Consider the following 18,856-nt stretch of genomic DNA (forward strand, 5'->3'; position numbering starts at 1 on the left):
CCCTGTCTCCTGGATGGGCCTCGGACCTGACCTGAGCAGCTCTCCAGGATGGAGCCCTCAGACATGGGTCATAGCTTGTCATGCAGAACTCTGGGTGTAACATAGCGTAACTGTTCATGAGTCAAGTAACAATGAGACCAATATTTTCCTGAAATGTCAAGGGCTTTTCAGCTCCAAAGACACATTCAAGGACATCTTGGCCTTGATGTACGAGAAGCATTCTTGTGCCTGCCCTGTGCTTGTGTTGCAGGCAGGGAGAGCTGAAAAGTGGCAGCTCTGGATGGGGCAGCAAGCCTGGAGTCCTCCCAAGCACAGGCTGTTTTGCACAGGCAAGAACCCCTGGGGAAATGGAGCCAAGGGAAGAGCAGAGCTTGCTCCCACTCCAAGCTTACAATGAGCAAGAGGCCAGAGAGAGATAGGGCATGAGTGGTGCCTTGGAGGTGTGAGGCAAGAACGAAGCTGCAGGGGCCCAGAGGAGCCCTGACAAGGGGCTGTGCTCAGTGCTATGAAGGACAAGAAGCAACATCCAGGGACCACACTTGGGGCCCACCCTGGGAGTCTAGAAAGCTTCCTACCCCTGGATGAGGGGTACAAAAGCCACCTTCATGGAGCAAGAGCAGGCAAAATTGTCCAAAGGACCCCTGGAAAGGGGCTCTGCCCAGTGCTGCAGAGGAAAGCAAAAAAACCCCTGGGGACATTTGCAGCCCACTGTAGGATAAAAAAAAGCCTTCCTCTCCCTAGCTGCAGGGCACGACAGGCCATCTTCACTAGGCATGAGCAGCAGGCAGCTACAAAAGGAACCAAAAGGATACAGAAAAGGTCATGCTTGATGCTGCAGAGGAAGGCAAAACCTCCGCAGGGACTGATGCCGATCTGCCCTGGGGGAAGATTCCTTCCTGACCACAACACTGGCAATCAAGTATTCCCTAGCATGTGAGCAAGACCTGTCTCCTCCTCCCAGTCTGATCACACCCCCCAGAAGATGCTCAAGCCCTATTCTGCCTTACCTGGAGCCATCTCAGGAGCTTCCAAGAGTGGCCACATGCCCCCAGCCTGATCAATTTCAAGGGCAAAAATCCTTCCAAAGCACTGGGATCCTGGAAACATCTCTGCATTGCATTTCTTACAGCAGCTGTCCTTGGCTCCACAGGGCGTGAGGACAGAGAGCTCTGCAGTGCTCCTCAAGTGTTCCTCCAGAAGGCATTTCCTTTGTCTTACCACTGAGCTTGGTGCTTCTTATCTCCTGACAAGCTGGCTTCTGTCCCCTGAAGGCTGAAGCAGGAATTCCATTCATCCAATGGGCTTTTAACATGGCCCCATCAGGAGCTGGTTGCAGCAGAAAACCTCCAGCAACCTTGTCCAGCCTCCCTCAGCCCCAACCAGGAAATTACGTCGGCTCCTTAAGGACTTTCTCTTGGATGTCTTCAGACTGACCCTGGGCCGGCTCTGTCAGTAGGACACAGGAAGTGCTGCTCCGCCATGCACAGCCCCACCCACCGCAGCCCAGACCATCATACCTTTGTCCAGCATCCTTCACAGAACCATAGAATCATAGAATTTTTAGGACTGGAAAAGACCTTTAAGATCATCAAGTCTAGCCATCAACCCAGCACCACCACCATGTTCACCATTAACCCATGTGTCATATCTGCATGTTTTTTAACACTTCCAGGGATGGTGATTTCACCACTTCCCTGGGCAGTCTGTTTCAATGCTTTAAAACCCTTTCATTGAAAAAAGTTCTCTAATATCTAATCTAAACCTCCCCTAGTGCAACTTAAGGCCATTTGCTTTCATCCTGTCACTTGTGACCTGGGAGAAAGACTGACCCCCTCTTTTCTACAACTTCCTCTTTGGAGGAAGGCCTTTGGAGTGCTGGCCCTGAGGCAGTCTCTGCATCCAGGACTCTGTTCCTGCCCTTGTTAGCCATGCACTGAGCACAGTTGCTGGGTATTCCTGACATGTTCTCTGCCACTCAGCTCCCAAGGAGCAGCCTTGTGTTGTTACTCCTCTCTCAGAAACCAACCCTGCAGTCCAGACACCACCCCTATTAGCCATCCCCTCTCTGTGCCAGAGCTAATGTCTATGAGGTCCTGCAGTGAGGAGGACCAGGAACTTGATCTGACTGGATACAAACCCTTTTCTTGGGGCATAAGTGGGGTGATTTTGGCAGCTGCCACCTGAGGAAAAACCAAAGTGTAACCAGAGCCAGTCTGAGATGGACAGTGTCAACAGACCACCAGGGAAATAATAGAGACTTTGAAAAACAAGTGAGAGGAGGTAACGCTGGTGTGGTGGAAAGGTAGGTCATTTTCAGACCTTGAACATTTGTATCCATGCCCAAAGCACTGTCAGGCAAACAACGACTTTTCCAAACTGGGAAAATAGCTCATTGCTGCTATTGTAGTCGTGTCCCCTTGTCCCAATGAAATCAAGCTGTGCAGCTTGCTCCTCCTTAAACACACCCATTGGCCATGTTTACATGGGATACAAAGCACTCTTCAGCAGCAGAGTAAAGCTTTCTGAGCTCATTTCTCACTTTAACCTTTCTGAGAGATATTTGCCTACCACTGTTTGTGGGAAGATGTTCAGTTCTTACCTAAAACCCTGGCAAGTCTCCTTGTTCTTTAAGATTTAGTAATTGGAATACTGAAAAATTGAGAGGTACTATTATTGTAATTTTGAACTGTGGTGCCAAAATTGGTGTGTACCTTCAGACTATGTAAATAAGGTCATTTATACCAAAAACATTCTTTTGATTGTAGTTTTGCCAGAAATGAAAGAGAGTGTTTTCATTCTGTCTTCATGAACTTTGCAGAGATGTAACGGGCATGCATGGTTTCATCACCATTCCTCACCAATGCATCAAGGGACATTTGCTACTGTGCTGTGTATGGTAAGGTTGTTTTCTTAGAAAGAAGTCGCGAATGTTTTTGTGTTCTTTACTGTATTTTTCCTTACACTGCCATAGCTCTTTTCTTCTTTTGGTCTTCATCCTTGATCCCTTTCTTGAAAGTGATTGAAGTCCTCTCAAGCCTTGGCATTGCTCCTTCTAGTCATCATTTTTCTTATGTAGGCCATCCATGCCCATGAATCAACTGCTTAGTCTTTGTCTGCATTCATTCCGGATGGAATTTGTGTTTTTCGAACCCAAGGAACGAGAAATGTCCATAGCGGTACAGGTGAGTTCTCACCAGGGCTTTGCACAATGCTTAACTTTCTTGCCTCACAGGAATGATTGTCACTTTCTTGTCACACAGGAATGATTTTGCCTCAATCCTGTTCATGGCTCATAGTCACCCTGTGATCTACTCATGTCTCCAGGAACATTTGCCTACACCAAAATTTCCAAACTGGAGCAGATTCTTGTGTCACTCCACCTGACATGGTGGTACCTATTTCTACCCTGCAGTTGTTCATGCAAGGAGCGTGTAGGGGATGTCTCTTCTGTCAGAGCCTCAGGTGGTAGGGAAGATGGGGGCTGTAGAACTATACCATGAGATAGAGCTTCTTCTGCTTCTTGGGTGCCATAAAATCTAGAATATGATGTGAATAAAGAAACCTACATTTCTTGAACAATGCCTTTCTGCAATCTAAATTCAAAAGACCTGATCACAAAGTTCCCTATTTCCTACATTTGATGGCAGCAAAGCATGAAGGGTGAAGCCTGAGAGATGTGTTAAGGGGGCTTCCACCCATCAGTAGCCTGCTGGAGTCCAGCTCCCAGTAGGCACAATCAGCCAGTCCAGCCTCTGCTGGGCATCTGAGCCGTGGGTGGAGTGTGTGAGTGGGCTCTGAACATGGCACCGGTGGTGTCAGTTCAGTCTCTTCCAAAATACCTGTGCTGGTTTAGAAGTAAACCGGCAGGGGAAATGAACCCAACTCAAAAGAGGGATTATAAATCAGAATAACAATTTAATAAAATAATACAATAATTACGATTATACAGACAGAAAATTGGTTTTAACTCACAAAACCCAAATGTATAACCCAGCACCCTGGGGCATGAACAAAGTGATGTTCTTTGGGCCCCCTGAGTCCACAGTAAAAAGGAGAGTGCTGTTGCAGTCTGGTCAAGAGTGGTGATTGCAGTCCGGTCGAGAGTGGTGGTTGCAGTCTGGTCGAGAGTGGTGGTCACAGTCCTTCTTCTGGATCCCACAAGTGGTTAAAAAAGTTCCAAGACTCCAAGATTATATATATATCCTCAGGTTCAGGCAGGAATGCCCATTGCCTCCCTCAGGGCAGGGAGTTCCACAGTGACCGTGAGGACAGGAGCATCCTCCTATCTCGCAGGCCTCTTAACACCCAGTTTATAGCCTGAGGAGTCAGGGGGGCTCTGGGCAGATGGTGTAAATGGTCTATTGATAACAGTTTCTGGGAAATGGCATGGAAGGCTATAGAATACAGAGTTTTGGGTTACGCCCATATAGTGATGAATTGGTCCCAGCTGTTCTAACTAGGACAACACCTAAAAAAGAAAATATCCATGCCTGGCATTAACTGAGCTGCCATTTGTGAAGTTTCACAGGATAAAATGCCAAACCAGCTCAGGAACTGAAAAAGCTACAAAAGACCAAACACTGGTGGGTCAGTGCAATGCACTTCATGTCACTGCCATCTGTGGGGATATGCTTTACTCTGCAGGAGCGTGAATAAAGGTTGCTGATGATTTTTTAAGTGAATTCTGCAGTCACGTAATGAAGAGTAAGCTTGTTGCTGGTAATGCTGACATGGGTAAGGAGGTAACTGCACAGGTGGGCATCTGACACTAGAAGGAAACTGCCTCCCTTTAGAGGCCCTACACACCTGGAAAATAGCTGGAAGAAGAATTGAAGAGTTTGGTTTTTATACACTCACTTGAAACCACCTGTGATGGTCAGTGTGATGAAATGACCAATGATATCATTCAGATACAAAGGAACTTATTTTTCTTTTTAATTTTAGGACAAAAATATGAAAAACAGTCTCCTAGCACATGCATGGTAATGAGTTTGCAAAGCTGGTGCAATGAGTGCAGAAAGCTGCCAGAACACGTCTGTTCAGTTAAAGAATCTTTATAGATAGCTGTAGAGAGCTGCCCTCCTGGATGGACCACTGAGACCTAGGTCATAGCTTGTCTCCTGCCCTGTCTCCTGGATGGACCTGGGACCCATATAGCCTTGTCTCCAGACCTGTTTCCAGCTGTATCTCGCTATTCACGACTAGTTTTCCTGGCTGGACCCAGCTCATTCCCTCTATGTATCAGAGGCTCTTGATAGAGCAGGTTACCAGCTGCTGGCTCTGCCCATCTGGGCCAGAGGACCATGAGGGCATGGCTTGTGCCGGCATCACCAGCAGCTTCTTGCTCATCCATCTTCAGTAAGCAGTAGGCACTTGCTGCCCTGACAACCTTCTTGCACTTCGTCCTCCAATATTTTGCAGCTCAGGCACTTCCTAAGCCAGAGAGTGTCAAAGTATTCATTGACCAATCAGTTGATTGTCCTCCATGAACCCATCCTGCCTCACCATGAAAGCTTCTGGTTTACATATGGCCAAATGGAAGACTACAGACATCCTCAGCAGGTGTCTGAGCATTAAAGTCTGGCAAAGAGTCATAAACACCTTAAGAGAAAAAATATTAGCTAAACTTAAATATAGGTTTTTCTATTAACTGCATTTATAATAAATGTCATCACTTACTGACTTTCCTATATGCATAAGCAAATAACACAGTTTACTGATAGATGAAACAAACTCAGGAAGAATTAGTACGTGGCAGCTCTTTCAGTAGCTCAAACCTATCACGTTTTCTCTCCTGTGCAATACACAGCAGGATATTAAGTCTATAACCAAATTATGTGAACTGACTATCAGAAGATCAAACATTTCTCACTGAGAGATGTCCTAATGTAACACTGGAAAGTATCTCTCTGTATATAATGTACCTTTACTTATACATGAAATATTCAAATATCAGGTACCGTGCTTGAAGCAAGAGAAGCACAGGTATTTGGATACATCATTTTACTCAGGCTTTTTATTTTTTTTCCATGAGAGAGAGGCATCTGCTTAGGAGCTGTGGATCTAAGGGATATGTATTGTGTAGGGAATGTGTGCTTTCACTGGCACTACACACCCTGCCTGCCACATCTACCTCCACTCTTTTTTTTGTCTCTGATGATGCTGTCACTTCATTGTGTTGTGTTGAAGTGGAAATAAGAGCTATGCAAGATAATTTACACCTCAAGTAAATAAAAGCAAATATACCAGTGAATAAGAAGTTAATCATCATCACACACACTGTGAAAATATCTGCTTTTCCCTGCTGGTGTGGTAAAAGCATTACTACTATAAAGAGTTACACAGTTAATACTGTGACTCATTAATAAATGCCTATTATTCAATGAACAGAAAAATATACCTTATTTTTTGACATTTCTGCTCTCCTTGACATGTTCTGAATCCTGCCAAAGATTTTGTAAGAGTTTTGGAAAAAGAAGATTCTATTCACTGTAAGAATCATCTTTTTGCCAATTCGGATTTCTTATTTGCCTTGCTTGAGTGATGTCAGTTCACCCAAATATAGTCTGTTCTTCACCTGATGTAAATCTCCATTATTGTCCATGCTATATCCAACAAAGAGATGTCTTAAAAACCCTATTGTGCCTGATGCTACAGAAGACACCATGAGATGTGAGGAATGTGGATTATTAGAATGCTATAGTTAGTAATGCATCTGGGAAGTATATTCTTAAACCTTACCCACGCAATATCACACTTTCTTGCTAATCTATCTTGCCTCTTGAGATGTTTTTATTCCACAATTCTGTTTCACCTGGGAGAGGTGTGAGATCAGCTTGTCCTCTGATTAACTAGGTTCTAACATCATTGCTGTAATCACCTCCCATCACTTTACATAAGAGTAGAGGAGGAAGGTGCTGTCTCTTCACTATGTAGTTCACTATGTAGAAAGAATCACAGTCATATTTCCTAGATTTTCATCTTATATAAATTCTAGTTTAATCAGAAAACTGTAAGACCTGTTGAACAATTGTCTCCCTGAGACACAAAAATAAGTTTTCAATCAAACCAGCTTGTTAGATCTAGAAGGAAAGGGGGAGAATTTATTCCCACCTTCCCAAAGATACAAAGCATTACAGCAAGCTTCTTTTCTCTAAAACAACAAAGAGAAAGACTGTTCTTTTGCAGACATTTTTTTTAGACAGTAAAGGATAAGCACTGATGGAAAGGGAGCTGTCCCACTGGCTGCACAGGAATCAGTATAATGTAGATTATGCTTAGGCCTTGTTCTAGAAATTTAGGTACAGAAGCATCTTCTTTTCCTGGATTACCTTTCCATGACATAATTGAGCACTTATAAAGGGAAGGAAGTGCCATTCTTGAATTGAGTGAATATGTCCCAGTAGTTTGGTTTTTGAAAAGTGAAGCTCTGAGGGAGTGGGAGAAACCCAGAAATTATATATTAATGAAATCTGGAGGAGGAGAAATTAGAAGCATCAGAAGTTTTTTTAATAGCAAAATTTCCTTCAAAATGTAAAAATGATTGACCAGAATGGGCTTGCATAGGCAGAGACCATAATCCATTGTCTCTCAAAACAATTATTTTGGAATTAGCATAAATCGACAGAAATTTGCCCATATGGAAGATGCAGTCACATATCTATGAAAATGAAGATGCAAAATGTAATATTCTATCTGTTTGGCAGAGATGAAGAGAGAGAATGAGAGAGGGAGGAAGAGCCATTGACTGTTTAGAATTAGGCCTGTTAGTCTTTGAAGAGTGCAAGACTGAGTCCTGTATATTTAACTGGTGAGTAAAGGGCCTGTAGTGTGAGGCACAACAGCTTACTCTGACAATGCCCTGCATTCATCACTCTAGAAAAGAGGAAAAAGAGTCCCCCTAGTGTACCAATGCTGTAAGAAGCAGGAGGATCCCTTGCTTGATTCATTAAATCTGCTGCAAGCTCTGCTATGGCATGTGAACAAGTGCCAAAAGGTATTTTAGTAAATTCCTGGTCTCTGTTGATCACTAGGCTTCTAGTTTGTGAAGTAAGGAACCATAAACAATTATAAATAATGAGCTTTAAAAAATGAATGTGTGTTCTAACACAGTTTAGCTATTAAGTAATTGGGGTTTGCATTGCTGTATAATTCTAACCATTGTTTTTGTCATCCAGAAAATATATATTCTCCTGGGAAACATAAGACAAATTACTATAGACATTAATACTATTTTCACAAGTTCTTAGGTGTGTAGCTGAGAGGTAAATTCAAACTATTCTATTCAAAAGTACCACTTTAATTTTTTTTTTGTTCTTTCAATTAAAAAGGGAAAATCTACTGCAGATAAAAGTATTCAGTGTTGCCGGGGAGTGCTACTCTTCCTGGCTGCCAGAGATCCGGTGTGCAGCTCAAAACACAGGCTTTGTGTCACCTTGAATTTGCACTGTCACAAATTAAGTGATAAAGCAGCCTCCTCCATCTGTAAGCCTTGATCAATGCCCCCCTCTCAACTATCTTAGGTTCAACAATGCAAACCTGTCTCTTTGTGCCCGGTGCTGAAGGGGCATGCATATAGGAAGGCATATCTGCTGTATATTGCTGTGGCTCTATAAGCGGTTTCCTCTTGGGTACACTGAGGGAGAGCCACAGATAAAAAGTTTCAAAGGAGACCAGAAGGTCTCTGTTGGGGATACAGCACAGCTGGTTTGTAAGCAGTATTTGTCATTCTGTCCTTCAATAGCTTTCCTCAAGTTGCCAGTGCTAAAGGGAACCTGGCCAGTGGAGTTCCCCTGTTGAACCCAGCTCTCCACCCAAGTCTGCTTGTGGCGGATTAGGAGCTACCTTGCTCTCACCTTTTTGACTGTTGACAAGAGAGCTAAATAACCTCTTCAGCAGCAAAGGAAATGGGGGGGGGGATGATGTGTTAGGGAGAGAATTCCTTACAGTAAGTAAAAAGGCAAAACTGGACCAACACCTCATAGGAGATGGCCTGTGGAAAGCTCAAAGGATGAGCAGCAAAACTGAAACAGTGTCCAGGGACCAGTTGTGCAGCCCCTACAGACAGGACCAGGCAGATGTGGCTGAGGGTGAAGATCTCCAGCTCCTCAGAGGTAAGGGCAGCTCCAGGGGTAGCAGAAGAGGCTCTTACAGCTGTTCAGATTAACAGTGGTGACGTGACTTATGCAGAGGCATTAGGTGCAGGGATGTTGTTTTACATTTGGTGGCATAGACTGGCATTTCCTGGAAGTATAGTTTAATTATGGCACAAAGAGAGGCAGCACATATCTCACTTTGGGAGGAAGAAGCTCTTGCAGTTCTGAGAGTGCGCAACGCGTTAGTTGGTTTGTTGGTGCGTAAGGGTGCAACAGATTTGTGTATACAATGCTGTGCTTATTTATGTGGTGCAACATATGTCTATGTCAGTGTCTTTGCTAATAAAAACCCCAGTGCAGTGGCAATTGTCAGGTTTAGTTACTTAAATAAGTTAAGGGAATTTGATAGGTGTTTATGCATATTCACTGCAAAAAGGCTCCTCCTGAAGAGGAACTATAAAATAGACATCCTTTACTTTCCGTTCAGCTTCACATGCAGTATTTGACTTCTGTGTGTGTGTTTTCCTGGAGACAGCTGAGGCGATCTCCTCTACTCACTCACCCACTTACCAGTTGTATTTTGAATTGCTTGTGATGATATGGATGTTGATTATGGCCTTCACAATACTGCCTGTTTTTTCCACAGAACTGTCCTGAAGGATGAGTCCACAGGAAATTCTCAGCTGACCAAAAGGCAGACCAAGGTATTGGTTCAGTGTATTTTCTTTCATGAGTAAGAAGCAGATAAGATTTCAGCACAAATGGTGCATTTTAATTATGTTTATCAATGAAATGCAAAGCAGATGTTGGCAGCACCATTTCAAGTACTCCTTCCCCATCTCCGAGACAATGCTTCAGTGCTAACACTGTATATCTTTCTAAAAATGCTAAATCTGAAAAGTTTGTAATGCTAAAATATCTCGCTGACCTAGGAACACTTCTTGTTCCCCATGCATCTGCATGTCAGTTCTTCTTGTTTCTAATTTTTTAAATACATACCAAAACTTCCTTTCTTAAATTTTTTCTTAAAAATTAAAAAAAAAATAAAATTGTATTCTAAAAACTCAAACAATGCAAAGTAAACTGGATGATCCCTGTCTGTCTTACTCCCTCAACATCCATTTCATTTGTCTTATACTTGCATGCATGTGCATATGTATATATGTATGTATGTATACATACATACATACATACACATACACATTCCAACCACTCCTGCATGTTGGATCTTAAAATAATATTGTAGGAAAAATTAGACTGGCAAGTGCTGTGCCTACAATTGGAATATTGTTGATATTCTCACATTTCTTTGACTATAACAGCTAAGATCAATATTTTCAATACCTTTAAAAATGAGATAATAACTTCAAAATATTGCCAGAAATTTAATTGAAATGGAAAGGGTGTGTTAGGTTTAAGCTTAGAGACTAAACTACTTTTAATTCTGCATTTTTGCTTCTGACAATCTTTGGAAAGCATACTGTTTGCACTAGTAACTGAAAAGCAATTCTAGGAGGACAGAAAGATGCACTAAGATTTATATGAAGGTGTAATACAGCAAAAAGTTTATGGGCCGTTATTCTACTGTATTTCCAGAGGACTGTATTGGTCTTCAAAGGGTTAAAGTGCTACCAGGTTGCATTAATGTCACCCTTCAGAAATCACTGGCCAATAACGTATCAGCAATCAGTGCTGCAGTGTGTTGTTCAGGACACTCAGTTTTTGGAGACAAGTGGCTGATATATTTTGACAAGAAGAAAAAATAGTCTCAGAAATTCTTGCAAATCTTAACTCAGAGGGGAAGATATATGAAACAAACTGCTTCCATTAGAAAAAATGGTAATGTTTGCCTTCGTAAGTAACTAGATTTTATGTCAGTTCAGTGGAGCAGTGAATGAACCAAAACTCTGCTAACCTTCAAAATGCAAAGGATTCTGTAAGTAGGATTTACATAGTCTGAATATTTTATATTTTGAATGCTCATCACAGCTCACATAAACTAATACTTTGATATATATTTCCAGTAAAGAAAACATTTGACTTCTGGTGGAGTAAAGCAGTGAGACATGTTTTGGCTTGTGACTACAGACACAGGTTTCTCAGCCCTTGCTCCTTTTTCTCCTGTTAGCAATTTTCTTCTGTCTAGTTCTTATAATTTGTGCACATTCGAAGAAGGCAACACAATCTACTTCACTTTTACACAAAAGAAACTTAAAGAAAAAAAAAATCAAGAACTCAAACAGCCATAAAGTAGAACTATAAAGGAGGGAATAAAAATAGAGGCTGCAAGAGAACACAAGGGGTTAAAGTTCTGACCACTGTCTGCATATATAAAATCATATCACCTTATCTGAAAAGTTTAGGCTCAAAAGAAAACCCTTGGCTTAAAATACCTTTTAGGTATATTAAATCTTTAGGCTGAAGATTACAGCAAGTGTTTTCTCTTTGGTGAGTAGCTGTTTGTCTCACTTTATTTACTTGGTATTGGGTATTTGTCAATGTCATTTCATATCTGCAGAAAATTCATACGTTCCATGGAAGTATGTATGTGTGTGAGTGTGCTGAAGGTCACATGACTGTTTCATCCTATTTGGTGGAGCAGCTTGACTTTTTTTCTCTTGCTTTTGGTGATGGTTGTGAGTGCAGAAGTTGATTGACAGATGCATGCCAGAAACCCCCATTCTCCTTTTCAAAGACTACATATGATGGATTGCGATCTTTCAGCTCAGCAGGACACAGGGACCATGCAAGCTGTAATTGGTCAGGTATGGAGTCAGCCATTTCTCAACTCCCCTTTTATTTTTTTTTTTTCACAAGGGTCTAACCATATGATTCACATAATTCATATTTACAGTACCATCTTTCTATCTGTATCTTCAGCTACCAGCAAGTGTAGTACTGAAAGTGAGAAAGGCAAAAGAACCACAATAATCTGGCCAGGGAATCACTAGATAAACCTAAATTACCAAGCTTTTCTTCTAATAAACCCCGTTTATAATTTAGTCTGAGCTTTACCAAATCAATGAATTTAATAATTTGCTGTTTTATTTTGTTTAAATGTGCTGAAGGAGAAGAACTGAGGAGTGAAACTGTTATGTTTGCTGGGGAGTTGCTTTCTATTTCTAATGCTATTCATTATTTCTATATTGACTGTTTTCCTGTACTACAGGCTGTGGCTTTTTCAAAATTATTATTATTTTTTATTTTTTCTTCTTTTACTCCTAATCCAGAAATGTGTGATTGAGCTTGGTAAATGTAGTAGTCTCTGCTGCTGCAGAGGGGCAGCCTGCAAATTAAACACTGCCACAATCTGAAAGGTCCAGGTGGTCTGCTCGTGCTTCCTAATGCAATCCAGCACAACAGCTTTAATAAACAGCTCTATTTAGTTCTCCCTCCCTGTATCCAGGGAAGTGAACTGGTCTGGGGCTGCTGTGATGAAATGCCAGAAGAATATCTCTCAAAGGCCTCACAAGCTGATTTTTAGAGCTTTTCCGTTTTGTCGTCTTTGTCTTCCAAATGGGTCAGTGAGTCCTTCTCTTTCTGTTTTGTGATTTCTGATAAGTCTGTAGGTTTTATATGTGTGTTTTAACCGTGCTGTTTTGAGCTTTAGCCAGAAGAGAGAAGAATCATTGTCTTTTCATTTGCTTCAAATAATAACCTGAAGTGGGGAAAGAAATTAAATTATTTTGTTCTGATGAACAGGGAGGGCTGTTTTCCTATGAATGCAGTCGGAGTCAGATGAGGGTGCCTGTTTTTGTTTTTCTAACAAAATTTTAAGTGCTCAACACTTTGTCATTAACCATTGGTTTGTAAATCAGTCTCTGGTAAAGGGAATTTTCTGAACTCTCAAAAGTTTTTGGTTTTTTGCATATGTTTCCAATATAGTGAATGCATGCTGCTGAGGTGATGACATAGTATTTGTTTTCTATATGCTGATACGATGGTGGAAAAATATGCATTCTACACGCTGTTTTCAACTAAATTATGTCAAAGCACAGAAGTCCCTCAAAGCACATGGTTTATTAATACCATCGTACACAGTAATGCATTTCTGGGTGGAAAATGTCAAATATGTAATACCATGTTTACCATAGACTTTTATTGCTTTAAATATTTTAAAAATAGAAGATACATTTTTTATAAAAATCCTCCAAACATTAACAGCTTTCTATTAGGCTGACTTCTGCCTAAAAAGCGGGGCATGTTTGCTAGTACTACATTATGTGAAAATATGTATTTTAGAGTGTGTTAATTATCTTTTTGTTTTATTTGGTCAGTCTTAAAGATATATATTTAATGATACAAAGGCAGATACAATGGTAAGGTTTTGAGCAAATACACTTGACAGAAAATGTACGCTGAAACATTGATAAATCGCAAAGCTAGCAATATCTCTTTAATGTAACTTTTTTGGCATATAAGAAAGTGTAAGTTAGCTATTTTATATTGAAAGCTTACCAGCACTCAGAAAGTGATCTTGAGGCTGGAAAAGATAGAAGGATTTTTTTTTTTTCTGTGTGTAACATTCCATATTTCATCAATTAAAAAAAGTTCAGTGAATGTCTGCAAAAATGTTTATATCACGTGTTAGTGTATTTCATTTCCTAAAATCAGTAGCAAAAACATGGACTTCAAAGAAAAATACATTTAGCTATTCTAGGTGACTAACTTCTTTTGGGATTTACATCAGAATTTGTAATTATTATTCTGAAATTTACTCTTAGGTTTGCAAACCTTTTTTTTAGATCTCTGTGTGTGCATATTTACATATCATATGTGTAAGTGTGCACATCCAAGTGTGTTCACAAGTCCACAAAATTTTCAAGTATGTTTTTGTTTTTGATTAATTGTCCAGTGTTCAGTTGTTATTAGGTATGTGTTAAGATAGAACAAAAAGTTAAATTTTTTTTCTGATAAAAAATTATATATCTTCTAGTTGTGTAATAAAAGAGTTAGTTAAAACTTTGGAACCTCAGAGCAATCAGTATAATTACCATACATTGCTGAAAATAGAAATAGACTTTTCTCTATGAAATTTCATAGAAAATAACTATCAGAAGGCAAACCTTATGCCAGAAAACATTTCCACACTGTAAGTCTATATTTAGTAGTGATAAATAATAAAGATTTGCATAGTTGGTTGTTACATATTTTTAGAAGACACTTTTATTTCCCGATGCTACTAGAAAAAGTTCTTAAAAGTCTTTGTTAACTTTCAAACCTTCAAAAGCAAAAACTTAAATAAATGTTTATCATTTTGTCTTTTTATTTCAGAATTGTGTTTTTCTTCAGCCATGAGAACAATTTTTTTTTTTGGCTAATCTTGGAGGTGTAGCTTTAAACTCAGTCTTGTTTACCGCTAATGGAGTGTGAAGTTGCCTAATTAAAAATCCAAACCATACATATATAACACTGATGTAATGGAGATCTGAAACACTAGCAGTTATTTGTAGTTCAAACACTAGTTTGTGTATGACATGAATGTAATAGCAGGAGCATACTGATTTAAAGGTATTTTGAACACCAAATACTTGTTCATCATTAAATGCATTTTCCAATTTTTTTAAAAAAATCTGGATTTCATCTGTCTCTCACCACCAGTGTCCACAGTGGCTCCCACTGGTGATGTCAATGATGGGCAGAGTGCTACAATCCTGACCATTACCTAGCACCTGGGTGTACTGGACACAGGGTGCAGAATTGCTTGTGAGCCTTCCCTCTGGATCTTTCCTCCCCCAAGCAAGCAATAAAACAGTCAACTACTCTGAAGAACAACCTCCTTGCCTAGTGTGTCAAGATCTAGAAGCTCATTGCTCATTGTGATTTTGATTCATAACTGGAGTGTTTGGCATGAAACCCCGATTCCTGCCAGCAATAGTCTGTAGCATCCTTCCTTGCACGCTGAACGATAATACCCATTATTTCTTCAATTGTGTTTTGATCTTATGGAAACTATTGGCTGGATTTTTATGCCATATTCCTTATATATCTGAATGAACAGGTAATTAAATGTGTCATCTAATTATTCCAATTATGCTGTAATTTCTCCACCTTGTATGGTTTCTAAAACCTGTACTATACGTTTCTCTTCTTTTTTTTCTCTCTCCATCTTTTTTTTCTTTTTTTTTTTTTTTCCTTTGTATTTTCTTTTTCCTTTTTTTTTTTTTTTTTCAGACCTGAGCTTGTGAGTGACAGGTTAGTTCATCAGCATTACAGCCCTCCTGTTTTTGTCTCATCTCATGCAGACAGGTCACTGTGTCCAATCACCCTTCTGGCTCTGCTATCCCTGGGGGAGCCCAGGCCAGCCTGCCATCTTGATCCACCGGCCTGAGGGCCCAGGCTGGCTGCACATTTCTGTGTTCACTGGTTCTTGCAAATATAGTAAAACGGGAAGGGGAGGGGGGCAGCTTAAATTAGATCTCTGTATATTGAGAGGAAGAAACTTAGGTAACATTTTTCTTCAAATAAGCATGTGTTTGCAGTTATTATTGCTATGTTGGAGTTCTCTTTCTAAAAGTTAAGTGTGTTTATTTTCTGTATTTCAGTGGTATCCTCCATATGATCTCACCAGTAGTAAATGCTATTTATGCAAAGGTAAACATGCTCTTTTCCCATAGAGAGTGCTGATTTGAAGCCCAGTTTGTGAAACTGATACATTGTTGCAACCAATGTGGGTCTGTTTCAGTTTGTTGCCTTTTTTCTAAATTTTGTTTTGTGTTCTTCCCAATGATTAACAAAAATAGAACAGGGGGATAGTGTTTCAGAAAAGCCCTTCCTTTCTGTAACTCATGGGTCACTTTTCAGAAGTTTGATCTGTTGCCAGTATTATTTTATAAAGCAGATTAATCCATGTACAGGAGTTTAATTTTTACCAAATGAAGATCACATCTATAATGTTAGTTTGTCTTGAGCAATCTCTAAGTGATTTTTCTTGTAGTAGTAGAGGACTTTTTCTCCTGGAATACCTGTTTCAATCTTTAATCAAATATAAAGAATTGCCTATAACATATGCAAGCAAAAGAACCATCTTACAAGTAAATTTAAGACCCACTTTTATAAGACACCAGGGAATTGCATCCTTTCGTCTGCAGTTTGGGACAAATCCCCTTCTTTCTAGCAAGAATTAGACCCATCACTGTAAGCATGACTACTTGCATAAGTAAGGTCAGACTACTTGTCCCCTTGTCTGCTTAGTGTATGTCCAGCACAGACATTGTTGTTCTTTACAGTCACCAGCAGTGGTTTTCTGCAGTTCAAGACTGCGAGAGAGATATTTCTGGACAGGTACGCACTGGCTGCTGTTTTCAGTAGCAGAGAGACAATGAAACAATGAGAATTATGTTTGAAAAACTTCAAAAATGTACTTTTTAATATTTATGAACAAGCCGATACTCTGATAATGAAGCATTCCATCTTTGCAGAAACCCGCTGTTGTATACGCTCTAGAATACTGTGTCCCTAAGAATTATTATTGTAAGGATATGCAGGAATGTGGCTGTGATATTTTACAGTATAAATATTTGTTGTAGAGAAGTTTGGATCTCATTAATTTAATATATGTAAACTCTTTGGTCCTAGGCCTAGATTCCAGCAAAAGAATGCATTTTTCTGTTGACTTCTGTTTTTACAACAGAAAAGATGGATTTTTTTTCATTCTGATTCATGCTTAAAAAAATTTGTCATCTTTTCACACCAAAATTGGAGTTTAATTGAAATCAACCTTCTAAAAACATCTTTAATATTTTTTTTTCTTATGGAATTTCTTTATTCTTTTCTGTTCTGTACTACTCTGCTGTCTCATCTGCTAGCTTGTGAGCCAGGCCAATTTAGAGGTCTAATTTTTAAAAAAGCTGTGATGCACACTCTATGTATATTCACTATATTATAATTGTAAGAGAAAAATAAAGTATGTCAGATGACCTTTAAATTGCTGGGCAAGTGACACTCCTCCAGTGATGTAGATTATTATCTTTTGGCAATGTATTTACATTTGAGTACCTCTGTTATGTTTCCTAGATTCTAGACTGATAAACTAAATATCAATCTGGGCCATTTTTGTATGTACAGTACATAGAAGTGACTGTGCTGAACCTCTTATCTTGCACTGACCTGTAGCTTTTATTTTTCTTCTCTGATCTGAACTGCAACTCTAATGGAAGAAAATAAAATGACAATCGAAGAGAAATTGTATACAGCACTTTCAACATTAGATTAGGACATGGCAAAATATTCTTTTTTTCTGTGATTTGCATTATTCAGCAGCATTTGTTTGTAATGCAGTTTTTTTACTCTGAAATTGTAAAAATGACAGGAAGAACCTCAGATCATATAGTTTAGAATATATGCATGTTTATCTACCACTAAACTTAACTAGACTTAAGTGTGTACTTCAAAGGTGGTCAGCAAATCACTTAAGCCCATAAAAGAAGTCTGCATTTGCTGAATCTTCAAGTGCACAGTATGATACTGAATTCGACGGGATTCCTTGTGTATGTAACACTTTTCAGGATCTGGTCCAACTTGCCTATTGAGTTACTGCTGTTGCTGATAAATATAGCAAAGTCTGGCTTAAATGCTAACTAAATAATTGTTATGCAAACTGATTTACAATTAGAACTGATTATTAGGATTAAAGATAGTAACTCAAAAGTCATGAACACTTTTACTTTTTGAGGATATCAGGGCTACAGGTAAATGGACTATAGCTTCAGGGGTTTTGTTTTGACATTGGCTTTGAAACCGCTGTGATGTGTAGTACTTCCTCTTCAAAAGAGAAATATTAGTTGTTGATATTTGCTGCTGATTCTCTGTTCACTGGTAGTGCTATTCCGTAGTAGAGCTTTATCTAACTGTTAGATCAAAAGAAAATTTCGAAGATCAAGAGACTGTTCTAAATTTCTAGCCATTCCTAAAAGTGGTAGTAGGAGAAAGTTTAATAAAAAAAGGGTGAGTAGAGAGATAGGGAATGCAAAAATCTTTATTCCAAACAATCTTTCACATGTGAATGAGAATTTACAGGGTAGGACTCTTATAGCTGTTCTTGTCAAAACACATAGGTCTTGTCTTGGTGGGCTTTCCTGTGCCACCTTACTGTAAAAGAAATCCAATAATTTGATAAGCAGTGCTGCAAAATCACACTCGAGAGAGCTCTGAACCCACAAATGGGGAAGGGCATTGTAAAAGGAAATAGGACCTGAAGAAAAAGGACAAAAAACCAAAACTGTGTTAAAATGGAACTGCATTCTATTTCAGTCACTGATTCCATAACGTAATTTTTATTTTATAAGTTTCTAGCATTTTCAAGGATCTCAGATTCAAGTGTGTTTAGAAGACACAATCCAGCTGTGTAATGGCACTTCCAAAAGGGAAATATTATGGGGGCAACGGTAAAAGACAAAAGTGTTTTTTTAGCCACCCCCTGTTATGGAAACGAGTTTCAAGAAATAGAAAATAACAGAACATGAGGTTTTTGCAAACATTTTAGTGAAAGTAATTTTAATAGTATTACACAACAGTTGCTGTTGGACATAAGTGATACTGATTCTGTATCAGAATGTCGTACTTTCTGCTAAACTGTTTACATCTCTAACTGCTTTTCCGCTTTCTGAGCCAACTTGTGGAGCTCTAACTCAGTTTTTATTTGAGCTTTTCTCATGTTTCAAGTGCAATGAAGTTTTAGCAGAGTAAAAAACTGACAGCTTTAACCTGTTTCTGGAAGTTGTCTTTTTTTGCAGAAAATGAATGACTAAATATAAATTTGC

General features: G+C 39.5%; 1 protein-coding gene across 1 annotated transcript in view; it reads left to right on the forward strand.

Annotated features, from left to right (window-relative positions):
- The first annotated feature begins 11,616 nt into the window (after positions 1 to 11,616).
- POU6F2 (POU class 6 homeobox 2) overlaps positions 11,617 to 18,856 on the forward strand; it is a 302,709-nt gene continuing 295,469 nt past the window's right edge. The window contains exon 1 of the mRNA XM_008921312.2: positions 11,617 to 11,860. Coding sequence (XP_008919560.2) covers positions 11,756 to 11,860 — 105 coding nt within the window. The 5' untranslated portion in view covers positions 11,617 to 11,755. The remainder of the gene's footprint in view (positions 11,861 to 18,856) is intronic.

Source organism: Manacus vitellinus, unplaced genomic scaffold (genome assembly GCF_001715985.3).
Source record: "Manacus vitellinus isolate BGI_N305 unplaced genomic scaffold, ASM171598v3 scaffold_3_pilon, whole genome shotgun sequence".
In the NCBI taxonomy this organism is placed as follows: Eukaryota; Metazoa; Chordata; class Aves; order Passeriformes; family Pipridae; genus Manacus; species Manacus vitellinus.